We start from the raw sequence: 25,701 nt of genomic DNA, 5'->3' as shown, positions 1-25,701 counted from the left end.
TCCCCAACTAATTTTATATTTCTAATTCTAAGACTTACTTTGAATGTATACTTTCAGCTAGGGAATCAACACAAGCAAAACCAATTTTTTCCTCTCTTGACATCTCGCCTCCTATTGGCTCCAGGCAGGTCAGCTGACTTTGTCATTTTGTCTGTCCTGGAGTGGAGCCGTCCCTATAACAATCTAGTTCAGACTACAAACTGGAGACAGAAATAAATATTAAAGAAATCTTACAGGCAGGTAAAGGAGAAGATATGAATTCCTATTTCACGAACCCCTCTTTATCCTGCCATTTAGCTAGTGGCCAAGAAGTTATACCAAATGTGGCCCTTAATTCAACTGCCTATGACCCTGTTAGGCATTTTTCCACTTATGGAGCAGCGGTTGCTCAAAATAGGATCTACTCTTCACCATTTTACACACCGCAAGATAATGTTGTTTTCAGCTCCAGCCGGGGCCCCTATGAGTATGGATCTAATGCATTTTACCAGGAAAAGGACATGCTTACTAGCTGCAGGCAGAATTCTATGGGACACAATACACAGACTTCAATTGCACAGGATTTTAACAGTGACCAAAACAGAACCAATGTCCAGGAACAGAAAACTAGCATACAGATCTATCCTTGGATGCAGCGCATGAACTCCCATAGTGGTAAGTTTTACAGCTTGAAGATATAAATTAAATAAACTGAACGATCTTTACGATCATCTCCCTAGCAGAACAGGCTCAGTTCCTTTTTTTATGGCCTCATAAAAGCCATAAAGTAGTTCCTTTCACAGTTGCTGTTATAGGCCTTTTATTTGTTAAGTTGTTGCAAGCAAATATGGCTTGTTATGTGCTTTCTAATTAAAAGACGTTGAGAGTTTCAAATATATGTAATAAAGTTCAACGAGGTTTGTTTTTTAGTATTTTTTTTTATTTATTTTTTTAGGAAGGGGGGGGTAAAAAGTTAAATAAAAATAAATAAAAATATCTTACTGTTTTTTTTTATTTTTATTTTTTATTAATTTAATGTTAAACTTGTTGTTATGTTATCTCATGTGCATTTAAATATTTACAATTAAAACAAAAAAAAGTAACTTTTTTTTGTAATGTTGGCTTAGAGAACTTATTAATGGTTAGAGCTATGAGGGTAGTGCATGCAAGTGGGTTATAGATGTGTGGGTGGGTGGGTGGTGGTACAGACTGGGGGTGCAGGTATTCTCAAGGGTTTCTCACTAATTATTCTCAGTTTGTCTTGTGTCTGAATCCCTAGGGGTGGGCTATGGAACGGACAGAAGGCGAGGTCGCCAGATCTACTCCCGTTATCAAACCTTGGAGCTGGAGAAGGAATTTCACTTCAACCGTTATCTGACCCGACGCAGGAGGATTGAAATCGCCAATGCACTTTGCTTAACAGAGCGTCAGATCAAAATCTGGTTCCAGAACAGGAGGATGAAGTGGAAAAAGGAGAGCAACCTCACCTCCACCCTGACTGGGGGCACTGGGGGTAATGCTGACAGCCTGACCGGGGGGAAAGAGGAGAAGGGAGAAGACACAGAGGAGCAGCCCAAAGAGTGAACACTACCAGCAATCCCTCTACTCCCTACTACTATCCCTCCACCCCCCCACTTCAGCTGGCAGAATTCATCTGGATGGGCTGCATTATCGGAAACAAATATAGAAATAGAGAAAATATATATCTTCCCATCTTTTTTTATACAGCCACTTGTGGACTCTATATATATATCTATCTATGAATCCATTGAGGGAATAGACGATCTGCAACAAAAAAAAAAAAGAAGCTTTTGGCCAGCCTACGTCCACCCTTTAATTTCTTTGGCTTTGAGTCTCTGTGTCATGTTGTCCTCAAACTTTTTAGAACAAAAGACAGTATTCCAAAGTCACACATTTCCTTGTAAACAAACATTGCCTGCGAACAAAGGGAGACTAATCCAGTGACAGACGTTGCCTGTATATGTGTGTGTTTGGGATGGAGCTTGCACACTTCCAATGTGAAGAAATTCATAACCTCCCCAAAAAAAAAAACTATCATGATCCCTTTTCCCATGGACACTTAAAATATGCCATCCACCCCCCAGCCCCCCTCTTCTCCCCCAAAAACTAGCTTGACTGTATTCAAAACGATTCTTTGGATGATCTTCCATATTCCATACTGTGACAGTTACCTTGTGACTCTTATTTTTCATTGTGCCCGTGGTGTCAGTATTTATATTTATGTCAGCACTGCAATGTTCAATATTAGCTCGTAAAATGAAGTTTCCTAGCTGTAGAATAATGGTTACTTTCTCGTGTTCCACTGACTATGTATAAAGATCACGTCCTATGGACAAACTGTTGAGTATTTAATAAAATTGATATTATTTTTACATGGTCGTACGTTTTCATTGCCTGGAAATAGACTCATCCTGTTCTTTTTAGGGTGCACAATGTCAGCAGAGACAAGGCTTTGTGTAGCATGTCATTCTCAGTGATCAGAAAAGGCTCACCCTTCTCTATCAGAGCCTTTGTGCCTCTATTCCATACTACAATAAAGATATATTATGCTGCATTCATGCTAACTTCCGAAACACGTGCATTGTCTGCCTTTAAACATGCGCCCCCCAGCAAACACAAGCCTTTCATAGGGACTTGGGATCATGGATTTCAAGGAGCAGGTCATTCTGGACCCTATGCGACTCATCAAAGGTGACCACAATCCACCAGTGCCTTTTTTTCCCCCACTGTGTACATGTACACACATCATATAGCTGCAGAAACCACTAATATGCAAGGCATAATGTAGAATATATGTAGTCCCATTGACTCATAACAGCCTTGAGATACTGTCACCTTAAACCACCCATGTAAATGTAAAAATCTTTAGAATCAAAGCCTATCTGATAACTATGTAGCTGCATGTATTGCAATCTATCATAATCATACATACAAAAAAAAAAAAAAACAATTTACAAAAACCTAGTGATACCTAACTTATAGGCAGAAAAAAGGTGAGGGGGAAAAAATAAACTCTATACCTAATATTTTTTCAGATCTATCCTATGATATAAAAGAAAGGCTCCCCTAATAAATATATATAAATACTTTACAGGTCTAGCCTATAGCAAAAAGAAAAGTGCACGCAAATAATATGTAAATGGAACACTGTACATAATACTTTCCAGATCTAGCCTATAGTAATAAGAAGAGTATGTGTAATTCATATATATATATATATATATATATATATATATATATGAAACACTGTACCCAATACTGTTCAAATTTAGCCTATAGCACAAAGAAATGTACATGTAAATAATATACACATAAATATACATATATATGAAACTGTAAACCCCATACTTTTCAGATATAGCCTATAGTAAAAAGAAAAATATGTGTAATTAATAAATTTAAATATACATGTAAATTAAACTCTGTACCCAATACTGTTCAGATCTAGACTACAGTAAAAAGAAAATTACATGTAAATAATATATATAAATATACATGTAAGTGACACTCTAAGCCCCATACTTTTCAGATCTAGCCTATAGTAAAAAGAAAAGTACGTGTCATTTTTATGTATGATATATACATGTAAATAAAGCTATGTGCCCAATACTGTTCAGATCTAGTCTACAGTATATAGAAAGGTACATGTAAATAATATATAGATATATAAATATACATGTAAGTGAAGCTCTAAAGCCCCATACTTTTCACACCTGGACTACAGTAAAAAGAAAAGTATGTGTACTTATTATATATTAATATACATATAAATAAGACTGTACCCAATACTGTTTAGATCTAACCTATAGTAGAAAGAGAGGTACATGTAAATAATATATATAAATATACATGTAAGTGAAGCTCTAAACCCCATACTTTTCTGATCTAGCCTATAGTAATAAGAGAAGTATGTGTAATTAGTATATATAAATATACATGTAAGTGAAATCCACTAAGCCAATATATTCCTATACCAATCCTTGGGGGTATTAGGTTAATTCCACTCTCTTCTGCTATATTAAATTTAGGCTCTGCAGCCATCACAGATAATCCAATTCTGCGCCAGCTGAACTTTTCACCTTGAAATAAATATAATATCTATGGAGAATAGTTTGATCTGTACCTCCAGAAAAAAAATAATAAAAAAAAATCACCCTCCCATCTCCATGACATTTGCATGTATTTCTAGTGAGGAAAGTGAAGTATGTAAGCCAGACACTACACGTTGAATTTTTTTTTTCCACCAAATAAAAGTGAGTTTTATGGACTTTTGTGATCATTCAAGCGCAACAGAGAACCAGAGACCTGAACTTTCTCTCCAGTGATCAAAAGCACAAATATTTATTGCACACGTATGTTTAGGGGATGCTTTGTTAGATAAGGATCTGCATTTCAACCAGCAGACCAAAAAAACAGACTGAACAAAGAAAGACACACAGATCTCTTTAAAACAAATGTTTTCCCCCTTATCAGATGCAGTCTGTAATTAGTAAATAGGTATAGAAGGGATTAGTGTAAATATGAAGTATTATTGTAGATCTACAGCCCCCCCCATGATAAGATGGAGCAAATCCCCTTTTTTCACTTTAAATAATGGAGTTTAATATTCTTCAATTTCCGGTGGGTCCTCTTTGTTAAATATCATAGGGACACATCCACTAAAACAGCCCATGTAGATGGAGGAAGAAATTATAATGCAAATATAAGTTATTTTAAAAATACATAAGTGGATTTTCCGCAAAATCAAGGAGAGGCGAAAAAAAAGCGAAATGTCCGCTTGTTTGTGTAAGGCAAAATAACCGATCCTTGGGGAAATTTGCAACCATTAGGTCCCTTGTTCAATGGGTGGTCAACCGCGTTGTAAATAAATTATTGATATAGTTATATTGTTATAAAATCCAGGTTTAGTTTGTCACCCATTGACCTAGCACACCCCAATGGTGGCTCTCGATGCAGCCATATTTAGCAGGCGCTTTACCACCCTACTGGCACCAGGTGACGCTGTGGCCTCATTGTCTTCTTTTTCGACTTGGGGCCTTTAGTTTTTTCTGCCAACATATCAGATACGTTTCACAGGCTTCCATCAATAACCTCCTGGGGTCATCAAGCCAAATTTATGACTGGCCAACAGAGTCACGTGATTCTATTTAAACATCCCATATTTGGGCAGAGCACATAGAATAAAGAAAGAGGATTCCCCAGCTATAAATTCTGCACTTTAGAGAACAAAACCCCTGAACTTCAAAGGGCCACAAATCAAGCCTAATCAAAGGGTGCAAAAAATAACAATAATAATAATAATAATCAGCCATGAGCTCGTACGTAGCCAATTCATTCTATAAGCAGAGTCAAAATGTTCCAGCCTATTCCATGCAAAGTTATGGGAATTATGGATCTGTATCCGAGGTCCCTTCATCCAGGTATTGCTACAGTGGGTTGGATCTGAGCATTACATTCCCATCTCCTGGTTCTTCAAACTCTCTAAACGGTCTGGACATGCCTTCAAACCCCACTACAAACTCTGATCGGCCTTCCTGTAATGTCATGGGCACTTCGGGGCACACACTGGGTAGAGGAGATCAAGGTGCCCTCAGCCCTGGGATTTACAATCAGAAAGCGGGGAACACTTCGTTGGAGGACAGATCTAAAGGGATTGAAAACATCAAATCAGAGCCGGTACTAACAACTCCACAAGGACAGCAACAACCACAACAGGCACAGCCACAGCAGACGCAGCAGCAGCAGCAACCACCCCAAATATACCCCTGGATGACCAAACTGCACATGAGCCATGGTAAACTTTCACTTCTCGCTTTTGTTTCATAGGGGTTTTTTTTTTTTTTTTTTGCATTGGTTTTTATAGGCCATACGGGGCAAATAATAAAAAAAACCCGAGGTCGTAAATTTTACGACTTAGGCATCAATTGCTCGTAAAACTGTCCACTAAAAGGCTTACAGGCTATAGACGTCCAAATTTATGACAGCATAATTGGATCATAGGAACAAAACGTGTAGAAAAGACAATAATTCCATTTTTAGGGAGAAGGGAAAAAAATGATTTTTTTACAGGAAAAAAAAAATAATATAAACTTGTTTAGTTAATTTTGCTAAGACTTTGCAATTAAAGGCAGGATTTAAAACAGCTTGTTGGTGACCTAAGTATTTGAACTTCATGCTGTACTAAACAATCTAATAAACATGTGCATGTGGATGTATATAAATGCATGCAGACTAGTGTGTATTAGGTCCTGCATAGGCAGGCATCATGTCTTTTATTTTATTTTTTTATTATTATTTTATTTTTTAGGCGTTATTACTATTATTATGCTAAATGTATATACCCCTACTGCCTTCTCCTCCTTAGAAACTGATGGCAAGCGTTCCCGGACAAGCTACACTCGGTATCAAACCCTGGAACTTGAGAAAGAATTCCATTTTAACAGATACCTGACACGTCGCAGGCGCATTGAAATAGCCAACAACTTATGTTTAAACGAGAGGCAGATCAAGATCTGGTTCCAAAACCGAAGGATGAAGTGGAAGAAGGATTGTAAAGTCAAAACCAAAGACTCCATTTAAAATGGCGACCTCAAAGGAGTTAGATATTTAAACTTTAGTTTTACTACATCTACTTAAAGAAACTTTTTTTTGTTTTTTTGCCTTTTGTGTGAAGGGAGGTGGATGGGATCAAGGGAAGGTAACATAACTACAGGGAATCTGAGTTGATTAACACCTCTAACACAAGACAGGTCCCCCCACCACCCCACCCCTATATTTTGAAAGCAAAAAAAAATAGTGTATAGATCTGTATTTTATCCATTATTATTTTGGCTAATGTCAAGGTGTAAAATGTGGAGGAAAAAAAAAAAACTGTTTAGGCAGCTCCTTGTATAGTTTACTAGCCCAGGCGTCATTGTACTAACTGTGCAATCTGTCCAGGGTCAAGGAAAGTTCTTTGGGAAAAAAAATGCTAATTGGGATACTAGGCTGAAAAGGGCAGGCAAAGAGTGGCTGTATTATATTGTGCTTATTATAATAGGGGTCATATCTTTGGCAACCAGTTAGATTTGGAAAATATAAACAATAGAAAAAAAACACAAAGTATAAAGTTTCAAGCTGAAACTTTGCCATTTGTTATATAGTATTGTACATACACACATGAGTGTGTAAAATCCACTAAGATGTGTCCATGCACTTGTATAGTCTTAAAAAAAAAACATACGTGTCACACACTACAGCGTGAATTTGTTTTTATGTCTCATTTTAATAGTAGTGTTTGTTCCCCCCCCCCCCCATTGGGTCAAATGTGTGCCCACCTATCCTTACCCTTTGCCCACACACCATGGTATACTTGGTTATACAGTGTATGTGTGCAGGATTTAGTTTGTCTTCTTTTGGCATTTTGGAAGGGAACAAATCGCCAGAATTATTTTCATGTGTAATTTATTGTGTTTTTTTTACATTTTTTTCTTTCTTTATTTTGCATTAATAATGCTGAAGTGTATAAAACGATTTGTACTTCATTGTTTAATATAATCATTTTTAGCCAGTTTTATGCGATAATGTAACTCATATATTTATTGGTTTCAGTTTCATATGTGAAAATCATGAATCTTATATTTTGTCATATTGAATAAACTGCAAGTAATATAACAGATGAACCTGTGGTAACAATTATGTTTTTTCTTGTATATTAATGGCTAGTGAAAGAGGTTAATACATTTAGTAGTGTATAAAGATAACCTTATATATTAGCATAGATGTAAAATATCTGTAAAGTAAGATATCTTGGATCAAAATAAGGAACTAGACTTAAAATTCTTAAAACCTAACTGCAAATTAACTGATGTGTATATATAAGAAATTATGCCCTGCAGTATCACTAAATATATATATATATACATATATATATATATATATATATATATATATATATATATATATATATATATATATATATATATATATATTACCCCAGCAGTCTTCATTTTTTCACTAACAAATATGTTTAAGGCTGGCCATACATTATTCAATTTTCCTTTAGATTTACCAAAACCACATAGTATAAGGTCAAACACTTTCGATTTGTATGCTATCAGGCAGGCCTTTGTACTGCATAGTTGAAGGTAAATTTAAAGGAAAGTGAATAAGAAAATGGCACAATGTATGGCCAGCTCAAATGCTACATAAATATACATATAACCAAAAACCTAAGAATAAATATATGCCAACTGAAAAATAGTCTAAAATAAATGACGTACCTGTTTATTCCAGTACTGAAACTTCTTATGGGTTGACTCAAGACAGTATGATGTCTCTAGAAGTAAGACTAAAAAGCTAAAAAAATAACCCACACATGGTCAAACTGGTTGACTTGGTGTGAATTTCTTTACCCCAAGAACTGCTTTAGAAAGTCTGGAGAAGATGGTCCGATTCTGTTATCTGTAAATCTGGCCAGTGAACTATTTACAGTAGGGACAAATGCTTTGAATAAGTTGAGCACCATAAAACTTTATGGCACTTCCTTTACACGTTAAGACAAAAGAGGTTCTTCCTGATATTGAAAGCTTAAAACCCTTTGAAGATAAGTCCTAGGGCTGAACTTTTTTTTTTTTTTTTTACTTTAATCACACATTGTTGAAAATAATAGTGTACATTTGATGGTTTGCCTGTAATTAGCTTTGCTGTGGTTTTGGTTTTGAAAACGTTGTCAGGTATAGATTATTTGTCAGGCTGGGTTTCTTGATGGTTTTGATATATGAGTGCCACCTTCATCTGCCCAACGTCCCCTGTCATTGTGGTGACGTCATCTTCCCAATACCCAAGACTCTTCATTTATCCAAGCCTCCAAAAATGTAAGTTTAGGACGTGACTCCTATAAACAATAGTAATACACACAATTCGGCTCCTTGACATACTCTATACAATGTCAATAGCGTACACCTAGCCACACGTCAAGGTAAATAACCTGAACCATATTTTGGAGACCCCCTGAAGCTCCAAACTAGGGAACTTTTGTAGCTGAATGTGGCTCCAAGATTACAACTCCCCACTCTACTTGCAAATATCAGCTAGGCCATGTCCATCCAAACATTTTGAGCCAAAACACCTAGACAACACATTCAAGCCAAATTATTCTTACTTAAATATGTGATCAGGTACACTTGCCAAAAGAGCTGACATCAGTGGGCAGCTGCAGCTGAATAATAACGCAATTCCACCGGTCTATCCTATATGTCTGACTCATCTTCCAGAAAAGAAAACCTAAAAATGGAAGGGAAAAAAGGCCACTTACCTTTCCTGTAAAAACTGTGACCTCTATATAAGAAAGGTTACCTAGGCAAAGGCTTAATAAAATGATACGTCCACGTCTTTGTGAGACATTGCATTTAGTTTTAGAGAGAACATTAGTGCAAATACTTCTGGCTTCTATTCTATGTGAATTTAGTAGTTTAAAAGTTTTTTGAAAGGTTATTTATGTGGATGGCCATAAGGAAAGACCCTGAATGGTTCTTCTGGAGCACGTGATGTCATTAAAGTAAGTTTTATGGTTTGGGGGAGCTGACAAAGCTACAATGTATTTACATCATATATAATCTTAACTGTCCACCATCGCAGCTGCTGGGTCTCTTTAATGCTAGGACAGTGGGACAAGGCGTTTAGTGTGGATTACGTCGCCTTGTGAAAGCTGAGAATGAGGGTTCACCAGCCAAAACCACCCCAGGCTAATGGAGGGAGCTCTTTGCCTTTCTCTTAGAACTATATAAGATTTAAGGTAACGTTTCCGATTCGTATCGTGACTATTTTTTATATTAGTATTTTGCATTTTTAGGGTTCAACAGTAGTTCTCCTGTAAGGTCAATCTAACGTTCATTTAGTGGATCCCAGGTATAGCTTAGCTCGTCCAGTTGGTCTTAGGTATAGCTTAGCTTGTCCAGTTGGTCTTGCTCTCATATATATAGATTTATTATTTTTAGTTTGTTTTTGTTGCTTGTTCCAAGATTTGAATTCATATATAATCTTGGTAGGTGTTCTGTGCTCGAGGCAGTAGACAAGGGAGTGCCTACAAGGTAACTTAGCTTCAATTCAACCACACTGACATGTATAGAGGAGCATGTAGTCAAAGTTTGTAGGCTTGAAGAAAGTCAATGGTAGTGGTAGTAGAAGTGCATACGCAATGTCTGCAAACGTTTATCATGGGATGTCTGTGCATTTAACTCATGCGAGCTCATAGCTCTCCCTGCCCGGAGTGAAGGGGGTGATTGACAGCAGAAGACCTGGGCAACAACTTTTTACAGCAACCTCCCTGGGGTTACACCAAATCCCACTTAAAGGAGCATGCATGCACCCATAAAAAAAGTCATTTTCTGCCTTGTGTTAATAGTATTCCAGGAGCCCAATGTTTCATGCAATCTAGTCACGATCTCTTACCATGTGTTACAGCTACTCAACTCCTTCTTCCCCCAAAGTCATTAGGAGTCCTTCAGGTGAGCTCAGAGTTGTGTGCAGAGCTCAACAAACGGGTTTTCCTTTTTGAAGCTAGTGTTGTAAATACTTTGGATATTTTCAGCATGGTTTCAGGCCAAATGTACATCAAAGGGTGTATAGAACAGACAAAGAGCACACAGATGTGTTACAGAATGCTTGGGATATATGGGGCTGATATAGAAAGATAGATAGATAGATAGATAGATAGATAGATAGATAGATAGATAGATAGACACAACCAGGCAGATCTCCCATTTATTGGGGGATTTGACTTTTATGTTCACATTTGTACTTCATACAAACACTCTGTATAGATTAGCAGGCACAATTATTTACTAAAACTGGAAAGTGCAAAAGATGGTGCAGCTCTGCATAGAAACCAATCAGCTTCCAGGTTTTGTTTTGTCAAAGGTTAATTGAACAAGCTGAACATTATACAATTTTCCTTTAGACTTACCAAAACCATTTAATACGAGGTCAAACCTAAACACTTTCAATTTGTATGCTGCCAGGCAGACCCTTGCACTACATAGTTGAAGGTAAATGTAAAGGAAATTGAACAAGAAAATTGTATATTGTATGGCCAGTTTAAGAAGCTGATTGGCTAACATGCACAGCTGCCTAAGATTTTGCACTCTCCACCCCTGTAGTCCTTAGACCTCATACACACTATTGGATTTTCTGCAGATTTTTGTCTTCAGATTTACCAAAACCATATAATATGAGGTCAAACCTTAAAATTTTCCATTTGTATGCAATTAGGCAGGCCCTTGCGTATGCAATTAGGCAGGCCCTTGCACTACATGGTTTTGGTAAATCCGAAGACAAAAATCTGCAGAAAATGTAATAGTGTGTATGGGGTCTTGTGTGTGGAAAAAAAAAGCAAACAGTTAAAAACTGAAGATCTGCTTAGCTGTTTATCTCTTCCTAGAAATCATCCTGAATTTTAGTTTAGTAACTTTTCCAGCTGTGTAAAAGCCGCATCCAAACATACATTTGTTGACAAGATTATTTATGATGATAGTCTTCCATTTGTTGTATAGCATTGATGTCTACACTGCTCCAGTGTAATATAGTTGCAACTTGCATCAGGGACCCAGCACCGACCAGAGGGAATGACATGCCGGTTTTAATTAATTGGACTAATTTCCCAAGAATTGATGTTGCCATATAGAAACAGCCATTTTCACAATGTATTCATTTTCAAGACACCAAAATAAATTCGACAAATGGAAAGGATTCCCAAGCATGCTATTTTATTTCAGACACTTCAAAGCTAAGTCACAATATCGGTAGCCATAGACAATAGGGAGGACTTTTCAGGAATCCAATGTAACAGCATGGGGAAAAAGGAAACACAAAACACACACAAAGCAAACTTATTTTTTTCTTTTCTGAAAATGAGTCTTTCCCAAGTAGCAGAAATGGAGCAGATTGTATAGATTTACTCATATCAATCCATAGTGATGTGGCTTGGATGAAATCAGCAGGTCCTGTTTGCCCAGGAGTGGTGGATACATGGCTCGGCCTCCCAGTGCTGTCACTATAGAAGTGTAGGTGTGTATGTCTTCAGTGACAAGGAAGAAGGACATTATGAAGTCGGGGGGGGGGAGTTGGAACTCAACTAAACTGGCAGTCTTACAGCATTGGCAAGGCGACCTGGACACAAATCTGACGCTTGGCTTTCAAATAATAATCCGTGTAAATAAGTGTTCCTGAAGTACACTTTTCTTAGGAGGGGTGTTTATCATTCCCTGCAATCTACATTCTCAGTTGTACAAACAGTGCAGGTTTGAAATAATTTCAACAACAAACCGACTAGCTAACATCACTAGGGATTCGCAGATCTACACCTATTTACTAATCACTAGCATCTACTGAAGGCAGCTCATAGTTGTGATGTGTTGGTTTCTATACCCAAATACCAGAATACTGTGAGCACAGCCACATTTGTTGAACATATGTTAACCATGCTAACAGTGCAAGGGGCACAAGGGTGAAGTGCAATACTCATTGCAGCCAGTTAGTATCCACCTTGAGTTAGTTTTGCTTTAAAAAAAATTCATTCTGTTTGGTTTCAGTAGGTTCCTGTACTCTGCTAAAAAATAACTGCGTATAAAAAAGACCCTTTATTGCAACATATGGAGGAAAACTCAGCTAACCCCTTTACCCCAATCAACCTTTGCCTATATGTTGTAATTAAAGGTATTTTTTGTATATAGTATCTTAATTTCTTGTTTTCTATTGAATTGCTTGGGAAGGATTTAACTGTATAGTTAGGCACCCCACTACACTCTACTGAACATTGCTACCTGAACTATATTTTTAATAGGCCTATTTAAGAAAATAATAAATCTTAAAAAAGTTTTTCATGTCCTTCATGCAGGCCTAAGTTCCATTTAATGACTAAACACCTGAAACATTATATATATATATATATATATATATATATATATATATATATATATATATTAGGGTCCATGCACATTGGCTTAAAAATTGCTGCCTGTCTTGAATTTTGCCTGTGGAAGCAGCTCGATATTATCCTATCATTGGGGTGGTTGTACATATCCATACATACATTTTCAGTATTTTATTATTATTATTATTATTATTATTATTCAGGATTTATATAGCGCTAGCAATTTACGCAGCGCTTTACAATATAAAAAGGAGACAATACAGTTACAATACAATAAAATACAAGAGGATTAAGAGGGCCCTGCTCAGAAGAGCTTACAATCTAAAAGGGTGGGGCAGGTGGTACAGAAGGTTATAACTGTCGGGAATGAGCTGATGGAAGTGGTAGGAGATTAGTTTGAGACGTGATAGGCTTCCCTGATTGTAATCTAGCTTTAATTTAAAACACTATATCCTATTTATTAAATGGTAGCTCACAAAACAGAAGAACATGATATGTGAGGAATGAAACATAGAAAGCAATGAGGTTGATTTGCTTAGGCCCCATTCACACCTGAGTGATTTTCAGCTTGTAAAACGCTCGGCTCTGAAGCTCCAAAATGCCCAACAAGCCAAATCCCATTCATTTCAACGGCCCCTGTTCACATATGAGCGTTCTGTCGCCCTGAAGCAAAAGGCTCGAAGCTCACAAAAGTACGCAAGCTTCTTTTTGGCTGACTACACGCTTTTTTGACCCCATAGACTTCAATCAAAAGGCCTGGCTTGAGCAGAAAAACGCTTGTAAATTTCTCAATTTCTTCTCCCTCCCCTCCCTCTAGTGCTTTCTATTGGCTAAACAAAAATGCCTGAAGCTGTAAAACGCCTGTAATACACTTTAAAAAAAAGCATGTAAAAAGCTGCAAAAAAGCTTAAAAAACACCTGAAAGACATCATAAAAATGATACACGAGGTGTGAATGAAGCCTAAAACTGGAGAGTGCAAAATCTGGTACAGCTGTGGTAGCCAATCAGCTTCTAACTTCAGATTGTTCAATTAAGCTTTGGCAAAAAAAAAAAAGAAGGAAGCTGATCAGTTTCTACTCAGAGCTGCACCAGATTTTACACTCTCTAGTTTTAGTAAATTAACCTCAATGAGTATATATTTCTTCAAAGTTGTTTTCCATTGCCAGACAGGTATATGATAGGTAAATATGACCACTGGGGTATGTATGTGCAGCTCATACCACCCCCAATCAGCTTGGAGAGCAGCTTGGTCTTTTATAGCTCAGTGCAGATGTGGTCTTGGAAATCTTCTGTACTGACCTGGAAAAGTACTAAAGACCACATTTGTAGCTTCAGAGTAATGGCATTGCAAATAGCCAGCCTGGAAGGGTATTAGCAGCATCCAGTGGTAAGAATTGCTTACCAAGGGGTAGGCATTTTGTATCCAGTGGCCTGGATGTATATTTAACTTTTAATCCTGATCCTAAGAGACAGTTACGGTGGGAAACATTTCCACTTTTTATATCCTTCTGTGTAATAGAATACCATTACATTTAGTTTCTGATCACAAGTATGCATTTTTTTCAGTTAACTGAATGAAATCAAAATATATATACATATAGTCAAGGGCAGTGCTTTCACCAGTGTCCCTTTTTATTGGATTTCCACTGCCGTTGACTATAATGCCACAGGTCATGCATTTTGTGTGCTGGCTCCCATGCTAAATTTAAGGCCTCATTCACATGGCTGTAACACACAAGTAACATTTTACTGATCATTAGCAAGGGTTCCTGGATAAATCATCAGCAAATAGATACATTTTTAATGCACACAAATTGTCCTGTTCTCTTTTCCAATGGCATATGTGTATATGCATGTTCACAGATGCAAATTTTTGGATTTTGTGTTACAGATCTAAAGACAGTGCATGATTATGTACTAGTGTAAATGTCTCCATTAAAAACAATGCAGCTGCGCTCAGATTCATAAATACAAATGGTTGTAAATGCATTTTTTATGGCTACGTGAATGAGGCCTCAATGTCTTAGTCCAAAAAGGCTACTAACTAGTACAGTGATCATCTTTTCCTTGGGGTTGATTTACTGAAAACAAACAGAGGCTTTTTTTACTTTGTGAAATGAATGTTGGTAAATAACAAAAACTTGTATTCATTTTGAATATTCAATCATGATTGAAATATTGAAACAGGGCTTTTCCTAGGTGCTAGGGTTGATTGAAGCTTTACCTAATTTACTAAGCTCAGGCAAAACTCCGGTTGGAAAGTTAACTGCCTCTATTCCTTCAGTATATCATCCCCATTGTATATAACATTCTTAATATACTTTGATACAAAAAGTATAGTGTACCATCTCACTGATATTAGAAATAATGTAAGGTTTACCTTCTGTACTGTGTATATAAAATTGTATTTGTGTCCTGCAAGGGCTGGTTCATACCAATTTATATTTGTCATGTGCTTCAACAACAGTAAAATTCAATTCCTTAACACGAAATAAATCAGTATTACCATTAGCATTTTATAATGGACCTTATTAACATCAGGTGCATGGCATTAATGTGCATTAGAAAATGTGTGCATGTTGGAGTTGTGGTCTGTTGACTTCTCATTTTCCCAATCAAGTTAATTGGAAAACTTTTCAATTTGTATAAAATGCAAAGAAAGTACATCTAAAATATTTATGACACAAACATTGTAGACACAACTGAAATACTGTTCCCTAGCAAATCTTGGCTGCCAACTTTGCATTGCTTCAATTTACTGTGCTAACATACTGTACAAAAACGCCAACTTAACCAGGTTTATAATCTATACTATATAGTATTATATCATGCTCTGAACCATCTGAACTGAAAAACCCATCAATGGTGATGGCTAAATCTGAGTGATTTGGATGGCAAATATCATATAGTGCAGGGAACAACACAAGTGAGGGTATGATACATGTATACAAACACTACTGTGGCCTACTTACAATCAAAACTACACTCTAGGTCGTTCAACATCCATAAATGGCATGGCTGGTATATATATATATATATATATATATATATATATATATATATATATATATATGTATATATATATATATAGCAAATTGGATCATGCTTTGCTGGGGTTTTTCGCCTTCCTCTGAATCAACTGTGGGTATAGGATTGGGTATATTTGTTTATTTTTATGGTTGAACTAGATGGACTTGTGTCATTTTTTAACCTGACTAACTATGTAACACATATGTGTATGACAATATATTACAACATGTACTGTCATTCGTAGGCTATACAAATAAATTCATATTATATCACTGCATGCAATTTTTACCATAACAACATGGAATGATTGTACCATCCAACATTTTTTGGGCTTTAAAAAGTCACATAAAAATTCATCCCTTGAACTTTTTCACATTTTGGTTGTTACAATCTAAAATTAAATTTAATGATCTACAAAAAATGTTTCATACTGTCAAAGTTTAAAAAAAAAAATCTACGTAATTTTACAATTATTTACATATAAAATCCTGATGTCTTGATTGCAGAAGTAGGCACCCCTTTGCCGTTAAACCCCTAAAATGCCTCTGGCATCCATAAAAATCTGACAATGCTGCTGTCCAAAGTTGTCTTGTTTGCTCTTCCATCAAGGGGGGAGACGCCCTAAGATAGAAACCAAGTTATTGGCTGGATCACCAGGTAAACATAAGGCCTCATTCACACAGGGTATTTTAAAAAACAAGCTGCAAAGCCAGTATCGATGCCAGGAAAAAGTGGCTGTAAAACGTGCTTTAAGAAGCATTTTGCATTAGCTTTAATGTGCGTTTAGCCATGTTAGCGTTTAGCAGAGTTTCTCTGCCCTATTTTCCATTCCGAAATCCAATTACTACAGGTAGATGATTAGAGCCAGAGGCTCATATAGGCTTCAAAAAAGGGTGGGCTTGGGCAGCAGAGTACTGCGCCCCAAACCGTCCCAGTTGTGTGACAATAGAGAATGATTATTCGCTATTGTCACACTGAATCTGCTCCCTGCCACCAGCCGCCACTGCACTTACAGCTCCTAAAAAGCCTATGTGTGCATGGACACATAGAATAACATTAAGAGGCGTTTTGTAAGCTGTAAAAAAAAAAAGAAAGCCAGACGCCCCTAGGAGCAGCTGTAAAAACATTCAGTGTGCATGAGGCCTAAAGGGGAAAAATAGTCTAAAGTAAGAAAATGAATACAGCCAGCACATTTAATTAATTGTTAAACTGCAATATTTATATATATTTTTCTTTTTGGTTTAACACTGCTTTAACTTTGTAAATTGAGTCTATTGACCCACAAGGGCAAGGCTGCATTTGAGCTGGAAATTCAGCCTAATCTGCTGCAAAACTTGCTGCTTACAGCAGTGGCATCACTATGGGGGTTTGGAGGTGCAGACCGGGTCAGAGGGGTGACACCATCAAGTAGGAAGTAGGAGGGGGGGGGGGGTGACACCATGTTTTACTGCGGGCCTGGGTTTGGGTGTGGTTGGTGGTAACACTATTTTTTACTGGGGGGGGTCAGGTTTTACCACGGAGGGTGTGTGTGTGTGTGACATCATGTTTTACCACAGAAGGGAGTGTGTTACTGCACCAGGTGACACTAACCCTTGTGATGCCAACCCTTGTGATGCCAACCCTTGTGATGCCAAGCAATTATAATTAAAGAATCTTAAAATATTAAAGGATCCAGATATGTACAGTTGGCAGAACCTTACTCTAAGATTTGCAACAGAAGGTAATAATACCTGTCATTAATATTAAAAGGGTTGTAAAGTCTCAAGGTTTTTCACCTTAATGTATTCTATGCATTAAGGTGAAAAACCTTCTGTGCTGCAGCTGCCCCCAGAGCCCCCCTTTTTCATACCTGAACTCATTCATTCCACCAATAAGCATGAGCCCAGAAGCTCCATCTGCAGTCTCTGTCCTAATTGGATAGATTGATAGCAGCAGAAGCCATTGGCTCCTGCTGCTGTCCATCAAATCCAGTGAGACGAGAGCGGGGCTGGGGCCCAGTCCTACTGTGTCAATGGACACAGCAGCAAGACTTGTGAGCGTGCCCGCACAGGTGCCCCCCATGGAAAGTTGCTCTCCATGGGGGAACCCGATGAATAAGAGGGGCCAGGAGCACCCCCGGGGCACACCAGAAGAAAATGATCAGGGCTGCTCTGTGCAAAACCATTGCACAGAGCAGGTAAGTATAACATGTTTATTATTTAAAAAAAAATACTTTTACAATCACTTTAACTTTTATGCCACAATACAAACATTTTGCACATATAAATCAAATTGTAAAATCCTAACTAAATCCAATCTATCCTAGATTGCAACAGTACATCATTTGGACAAGTCTACTGGGTTCAATTTTGCAAAAAATATAAAAAGGCATATTTATAAAACAGTGTATCTGATTTTCAGCACATATTCACTGCAGGTAAATTTTCCAGGTGTATGTGTTTTAAATTACAGGGATTCCTTTACCACCAGCGAATGTTCAGTGGAAATCACATTAAATCATTTTTAAGTAGATCCTTAAATATTTTTTAGAAACTGTGCTCCTTATGCCGGCCAAAAAATGGGTTGAATCTCGAACAGTTCAGCAGGGATCAGCGGAAATTGCAAGCTGGTTGTACTGAATTTGATCCATCGACCAGCCTGTTGTTTTTTTTGTTTTTTTTGCCTGCAATTACTGCCAAAGGCTATAGCCACCAGCAGTAATCACTGTGTTCTGCCGGCAGAAAAGACTCCCCGCTGGCAGAATACAATCAGCTGCCACAGGGATTCTCCCATCAACACTGGTGGGTTGATAGGGGCCTCGAGTGCAACCCCTGGTTGCAGGAAAGAAAATCACATCATCTATGGCTTGCCTTAAACCTTGTGCAAGTGGCGATTAAAGTGGCTTCTTAGTTATAACAAATGTGAGAAAATGCAGTTAGATGACTGGATTTCCAGGACTACTAATCTTAAATGAAACAGATTTCACCTAAATTGAATAGTCAGCGTCATCCCATAGCACACTGACATAAACAGTCTAATTTGACAGATAGTCATCCTCTATATGGGAGATCACTGCAAACTATCAGTATGCTATATTTAATTTGGGGTCTGTGTCAGTTGGCTTTTGTTTGTGTCAGAACTGCTTCTCTCCCCATATGTCAATGGGAATGCAAAAGCAGCTTGAAGCAGGTGGATGCAGCTTAGAAGGAGGTCATATATTGGACAGAAGGGGGACAACTGCAGGTGAATGCTCCTGAAAACCAAGCTGTAGATGCCAATTGACACAAACTCAAAGCTAATCAACACCAGCCCCCAAGCTGTTATCAAATTCTTCTATTTATGTACTACCTTACCGGCAACATAGTACTGTAGCTGGGCTGTATTGATGATACAATCCACATTGAGTTCAGTATATATTTATTTGGGTTTCAGCAAGGGTATGACGTAATGTTTCGTAAAATTTCTCCCACTTTCATCTCACTCAGATGTGACCATCGTCATTGATATACATTTATGCTGACAAAAACTGCAGCATTAGCATGGATGAGCACAATCTGTATGTACTACTGGAGGTCTAACACAGTGCTGCCAACACTGGCTAAATCTGTTTGCATACACTGAACTTTTCAGTTCAATAAACTGTCTGTATGCAGGGTGATAGAGAGAAGGGACACTGCCCAGGGGTCCAAGGTGCATGGGGGACCCCTGCAGTTTCCCCCCAGCAGGAAGAATCGCATGTGGATAGAGTAGGTGATCAATGCATGGGTGTCGAAAATAACTGGAAATGATTTTTCACGGCTCTCACTGCAGCATCTCAGAAGAGGAGAGGAATAAAAAGCCAAAGGCCCTCATTCGGACTTTTCAGGCAATGGACAAAAGTATAATAAAACAAATATTTTATTAACAACAAGATTACAACAGACAGGTCATATTTAGAAAAGAGTTAAAAGCATACAATACATATTGACAAAAAAATTGACACCGAATAGATGCTAGTGAACCCCTTTGCGTCAAAGCGTTTCTCTATTGCTTCTTCAGGACACACAGGGTTTTGATTGAAAGAAAACAGGTCTCACTCACAGATAAGTTGCCTACACATGGAAATCTCCCGGATGACCAGAAAGTAAATCACCACTTATAACAGGAGATGGACTCTCAATAATACCAATAGCTGGAGGGTGAGCTGATAACATACATAGATATAAGTATATCATTCAATGGGGGGGGGGGGGGGGGGGGGGTGAGAAGTGCAAAACGTGAAAAATCCTGGATAATCAAGGAGGAGGTAAGAAAAGCCTCTCTGACCCTTAACAACCCACACTCATTGGGAGATTAGACAAGTAGTTCCAAAAGATTGGAAAAAATGCTTCCAAATAAATTCAGCAGTCACTTGGGCATCAACCCATCAGATGTCTGCTGTAAAGTCCACTGTAGTGTTTAAACATGCAGTGGTGACTAATCATTCAGTAATTCCCCCAAGAACCTACAGAGTGGAGCCACTGCAGCATCTCCTCCTCCCTTGCGCTGGCTTTCTGATGCTGTAGGGTGAGCCACAAAAGGTCAGTTCCAATTATTTCCCCCACCCACCGCACTGATCACTATCGGATTCCCCCTGCTGCCTGGGCCCCTCTGTGTGTCTCCCTCCCCTGCTGCAGCATTGACGGCTTTCCTCCTCTCTTCTCCTGCCAGCAGCAGCTGCAGGCACACAGGCAGATGTTCAGCATGGAAAATGGGGAAGGGGCCTGTAAATATGTCATTTACCAGCCCCTAAATTTACACAGCAAGCCATCAGTGCCAATCATTCACTGTGTTCAGCTACAAAGAAAAGGACTGGGGAATGTTTCCTCAATCCTGTTCTCTGTCACAATAGTGAGTCTTCAGTGGGTCTGTTTAGACCCCTGATATCTCACCAAAGACTCCCCCAACAGCTTTGTGAATTTTTTTTTTAAATATTTAAAAAATTGTAAAAAAAAAATGACAAAACTTTTTAATCAGACTAAAAAGCCCCACACAATATGTAACATAATTAAGCCTTACCTACTCTTTTCGGTGGAACACAACACACGCCACAGTTCACAATCTCCCTGGAAGGGTCCCCAGAACATTACTTTGTCAAGGGGCCTATGATGACAAGGTGGCATTGATAGAGTTGAGTGCTCAGTCCATTGCACAAGAGGATACACATATAAATAAATCATATGTATATTTATCCTTAAAGTGATTGTAAAAGCAGAAGGTTCTTTATCTTAATACATTTTATGCATTAAGATAACAAGCCTTCCGTGTGCAGCCCACCTAGGCCCCCTAATACTTACTTGAGGTCCCTCCAGATCCAGTGATGCTGCAGGAGTGTCTCAGCTACCCATGACTCCCCTCCTGATTGGCTGAGACAGCAGCACATGCCCATGTCTTCCGCTGCTGTCAATCAAAGTCATGCTGTGGGCGCACGCTACAGGAGGGAGGGGCCAGGAGAGCCAAAGAGGGACCAGAGAAGAGGAGGATCCAGGCTGCTCTGTGCAAAACCATTACACAGGGCAGGTAAGTATAACATGTTTTTTATTTTTAACTAAAAAAAAAAAACAGAGACTTTGAAATAATTTTAAAGTAACTCTGTCGCTGAACTGCAAGTTTAAATAAATGATATCCCTTTAAAGAAGATAGTGGATACTTACCTTACTCTATAGCTGTCCTGGTCACTGAAGTCCTGAATGCCTATTTATTAAAGAGAAATCGTCCACTGAAGTCACTTCAGTAACCTGCATCGTTAATCTTCTGATCCCCTGCTATGTTCAGCAAGCCCCTACTACACTACATGACAAGTGGTGATGTAGAGGTTGGCGGGAAGAATCTCTGAAGCAGGGGACTTGCAGATCAGATTTTCTGAAGAGATCCTGGGGCTTGGAGAGGTAAGTATCTACTATTTTTCTTATAGGAAGACCATTTATTTTAACTTTCAGTTTCACAACAGAGTTGAGCAAAATTGAACTCCGCATGGACAGCTAAGCCCACCATTTAAAGCAAATTTTAACTCAAAAATGAAAATGCAATATATTGCAGATTACCAGTCTCTTAGATATATTTGCTGTAATAGTTTTCAATTCCCATGCTAAGAACCTTTTCAGAAAGCACCAAAAATACCTGTTGATCTTGCCAGAAATGCAATGTCTTTGTAAGGTCTCATGAGTTTAAAGGAAAGCACAAAGAATCGTATTTTTATTTTATAAACTACTAGTCCCATCAATCCACCATGTAATAAAGATGAACAAGGGCAGACATGTTTGAAGTCCAGCTGTGTGACAACCATGGATTAAGTGGGTAAAAAAGCGTAGACTTGAAGGAACAGGAAGGATCGCTAGGTAACAATAATAGAACCCCCCCAAAAAAAACACAGAAAATAGTCAAAATCTTTTTAGGTACAGCATTTCCTTTAAACAGGAATAGTGTGGTCACACAAGCATTTATGTTTTAGTAATGCAGTGGGGAAGAATAAGCACAGATTCACCAGGAACACATAGTCCGGGCACTGAATTATCTTATAGCCCAAAATGAATGCGCAGGACTTTCTAGAGATGGTTGAAACAATGTGTAATTTCCCCCAAAAATGTCAGTTCATGAGGGCATCTTCATTTCTTCAGCTTTCTTACTTCATCCATTTGCTGACACCATTATTTAGACCTCCCACAGAAACTTTCTATATAACCTCTCCACCTAGTGTTCACCTGTGGTCTGTGAGCCTCACCATGCTTTTGGGCACCTTTGTGTACACCCTCCTACCTGTAAACCTGCCAGAACAACTTTCCTTCTCTCTAGATGTGCCTTAGACAAGTTACAGGTACACTATTGTGCGATCAGTAAAGTTTGATTGACTACAGTGTTGGCGTTCCCACTCCCAGACTAATATTGGTGTGTGAGGTATGTTAACATAAAATACCTTGCAGCATTTCCAGTAATTATACCAGCAGTATATTAAAAATTGTCATCGTTTTGAATGATTACATAACTGGAAATAAAGGACGTTTTTATATTTGTATTGGGCCGCGCCCATGATAAGTTCCATCCATGTAATTTAGGTTGTAGTAACAGCACTTTATACATGTAGCAAATTAAAGGAATCTGTAATGATTTTTGGTCAATTTGATTTTATTTGTTTTTAGCGTTAAATGTATACAAAGTATTGCTTTTTTGTATTTTATTTAAAAATTGGCACTGATTTTGAGAACTGGCTTTCTAAGAGAAAGTCCAATACTAGCAGCTCACCTTTCTAAATCCATATTCTGGAAGGGGCTTTACTTGCAATGCAGAAAGGTAGTTGCTAATGAGATATGTTCAGTTGCAGGTGTAATTTGTACTCTTGCTATTGAGGTCTGTTAACAACACACACAACTTTCAGAAAAGTGGTAAAGTCAGGTAAGAAAGGAGATGGCAGTCTAGAGCAGCTTTTCTCAACCTTTTTAATACAGAGGAACCCTTGAAATAACTTTCCAGTCTCAGGGAACCTCTACTAAAAATTACTATTTCTACAACTCATGATACATTAGTGTGATGGTCAGTGGGAAGAATGTTCGTTAGGCCGCGTACACACGGGCGGACTGTCTGGCCAACTAAGTCCGTCAGACAATCCGACAGACAGTCCGTCCTACTTTTGAATGAACGGACTTGACCACACACGATGAACAGACAGTCCGCTGAAAGCTTGCGCGATGACGTGTACAGCACGTACGACGGGACTAGAAATACGACGTCCAATACACTGCAATGCAACCTTCGGCCGTGTAAATCCTTTCTGAGCATGCGCCATACTTAGTCCGTCCAACTTGCCTACTCACGAGCGGATTGTCCGCTGAAACCAAAGTTGGACGGACAATATTACGGAAATTCCGAAAGACTTAGTCCGCCAAACTGTCCGCTGAAAAAGTCCGCTGAAGCCCACACACGAGCGGACTGTCCGCTGAAACACGTTTCAGCGGACCAAGTCCGTCAGACAGTCCGCCGTGTGTACGCGGCCTTACACTTGTGGACATTGGGAAGAATTACCGTTTTATAAATAGCTAAAAAGATCAATGGTGTCAGTGCGGACTTATCTGAGAGGCAGCAATTTCTCATAGCTCAAAGTACCTCTAGGAACCTCTGGAGGAACCCTAGGGCTCCATGGAACCCTGGTTGAGAAACCCTGGTCTATAGTTTTGCCTGCTATTGTCAGCTGGTACCTATGAAATTCATCTATGCTTTATTTCCAACTAATTAATAAAAAATAATCATATTCTTTTAAGCTATGAAGAAAAAAAAAAAGAAAAAAAAAGAAAAATGTAATTTATTTCCTTCCAGTTTGGCTAAAACATCTGTTGGACATTTTTAGACTCACACTTGCCTTTACATATAAAAATATGGGCTCCTCCAACCTGGATATTCTATATGCTGGGCTTAGTCCAACACTGCAACATAAATTAGGTGTCTCTCAACACAGATTAAGCGCCCCATGACGTGTCAGTTCTACTGGTCAACTCCACTATGGCAACTGCTGGCATTTGGCCACATACAGTATAAATAATATCAAAGGACAATAATGCTGCTATGAAGCCACACCTATCATATTAAACTCCACTCACTTTTCCTGAAGTGTTGCTAAAGAAAATTGTGTGTGCTGTTCTTGGCAACATGAGGTAGGAACATTAGTTTATACTTGTGCAAAATCCACGATTATGGGCATTAAACAGTACTTTAGGTCTCACCTGCCAAAACACTAAACTGTCTCTAGATCTTCTGGTGTCAAAAACAAAGTGATTTTTGCTGTAAGCATCAGCTGTATCTTCATTATCTAGCTTTGCACACTTGCACTTAACCCTATACCAAGAAATAAACACTTAAAATGGTATTAAACCCAAAACCCAAAATGTATTATATTGCAGCTTACTAATCTTCAGATATGGCGCCTGTAGTTAGTTTAGTTTTTTTTTCCCCTCTGTTTTCACTTGGTGATTTTGATAGTAACACACCGGCGGTAAAAGTGTGCCCCCACTCTGGAGGAAGAAGCACAGGGGCACCTTTGGACATCAGCATTATCAGTCTGGGGGAAGAGAAATATTAATCTGACTAGCAGATTTAACAAATTTAAGCTGAACACTTTATAAGCACTTAGAGCAACCATTTTTTGTTTACCTTTAGTATAAAGGGTCTATAGAAATAAATAAAAGGTGATTATTGTAACCACCCTCGTCAGTGGTAAATGGTGTGTCTCAAACTTCTAACTGCTACATCTGCAGGACAGCTTGCTCTGTTGAAACCCAATAGAATTACTGGCACTAAAGGAAATCAAGCCTAAAAAAGAAAACGAATGCAGCCACAACATCTAAGAATCGGTAAGCTGCAATATAACAAATGTTTGCTTTGCAGTTTAATACTGCTTTAAGACCTAATCTACTCTAACACCATTTCTTAACCTAATCCTTTAAGTGAAGCCTCTGACTTAACACTTTTACCACATGTTCTTCCTTATTTTAGTTTAATGCCAAGAAATGTATGTATTAACCTAAAACATCTGCACATATATTATTGGCTACAAAAGATAAGAATTCTGTGGCCGATGGAGCCAGCACCAAATATAGGAGTTGAAAACAAACCGGCCATTAGATTATATACCATCTAATACAAGATAAAGCCATTACCATTCGATAGGCTTAATTAGTATTCCACAAGATTTTAAACATTATACTGTATTTTATATTATATTGAATGCCCTGAAAGTCGCAGTAATTTGCAATTATTATACTATGGGGTTAATTTA

The 25,701-nt window shown here is 38.2% G+C and overlaps 3 protein-coding genes and 1 long non-coding RNA gene across 25 annotated transcripts in view; 3 read left to right on the top strand and 1 right to left on the bottom strand.

Moving 5' to 3' along the window:
- HOXC6 (homeobox C6) overlaps positions 1–2,372 on the top strand; it is a 2,529-nt gene extending 157 nt beyond the window's left edge. The window contains exons 1-2 of one of the 2 annotated variants that reach the window (XM_077483809.1): positions 1–654; positions 1,235–2,372. The exon at positions 1–654 is cut by the window's left edge and continues 157 nt beyond it. In XM_077483809.1, coding sequence (XP_077339935.1) covers positions 255–654; positions 1,235–1,563 — 729 coding nt within the window. In that variant the 5' untranslated portion in view covers positions 1–254 and the 3' untranslated portion in view covers positions 1,564–2,372. The remainder of the gene's footprint in view (positions 655–1,234) is intronic. The other variant, XM_077483811.1, reaches the window with a different exon arrangement.
- The window catches only part of LOC143983761 (uncharacterized), a 14,014-nt gene extending 5,179 nt beyond the window's left edge, over positions 1–8,835 (bottom strand). The window contains exon 1 of one of the 2 annotated variants that reach the window (XR_013274674.1): positions 8,262–8,835. This is a non-coding gene — a long non-coding RNA (uncharacterized LOC143983761). The remainder of the gene's footprint in view (positions 1–8,261) is intronic. The other variant, XR_013274675.1, reaches the window with a different exon arrangement.
- The window catches only part of LOC143983756 (homeobox protein Hox-C4-like), a 185,855-nt gene that overhangs the window by 47,139 nt on the left and 113,015 nt on the right, over positions 1–25,701 (top strand). Inside the window, exon 1 of one of the 20 annotated variants that reach the window (XR_013274668.1) lies at positions 9,590–9,775. The exons of 18 other annotated variants lie outside the window; for them this stretch is intronic. The gene's annotated coding sequence lies outside the window, so the exon portion shown is untranslated. Of the gene's footprint in view, positions 1–9,589; positions 9,776–25,701 lie in introns of those variants that run through there. One more of the 20 variants, XR_013274660.1, reaches the window with a different exon arrangement.
- On the top strand, positions 5,176–7,661 carry HOXC5 (homeobox C5). Its single transcript, XM_077483812.1, has 2 exons — positions 5,176–5,794; positions 6,365–7,661. Exons 1-2 carry the CDS (start codon positions 5,311–5,313, stop codon positions 6,577–6,579), a joined length of 699 nt encoding a protein of 232 aa, XP_077339938.1. The 5' UTR covers positions 5,176–5,310; the 3' UTR covers positions 6,580–7,661.

The sequence above is a fragment of the Lithobates pipiens genome, unplaced genomic scaffold, assembly GCF_037356315.1.
Source record: "Lithobates pipiens isolate NorthernLeopardFrog02 unplaced genomic scaffold, aLitPip1_a1.2 Scaffold_16, whole genome shotgun sequence".
In the NCBI taxonomy this organism is placed as follows: domain Eukaryota; kingdom Metazoa; phylum Chordata; class Amphibia; order Anura; family Ranidae; genus Lithobates; species Lithobates pipiens.
Note: the sequence above shows the minus strand (reverse complement) of the source record. Positions and strands in the feature narration are given on the sequence as shown.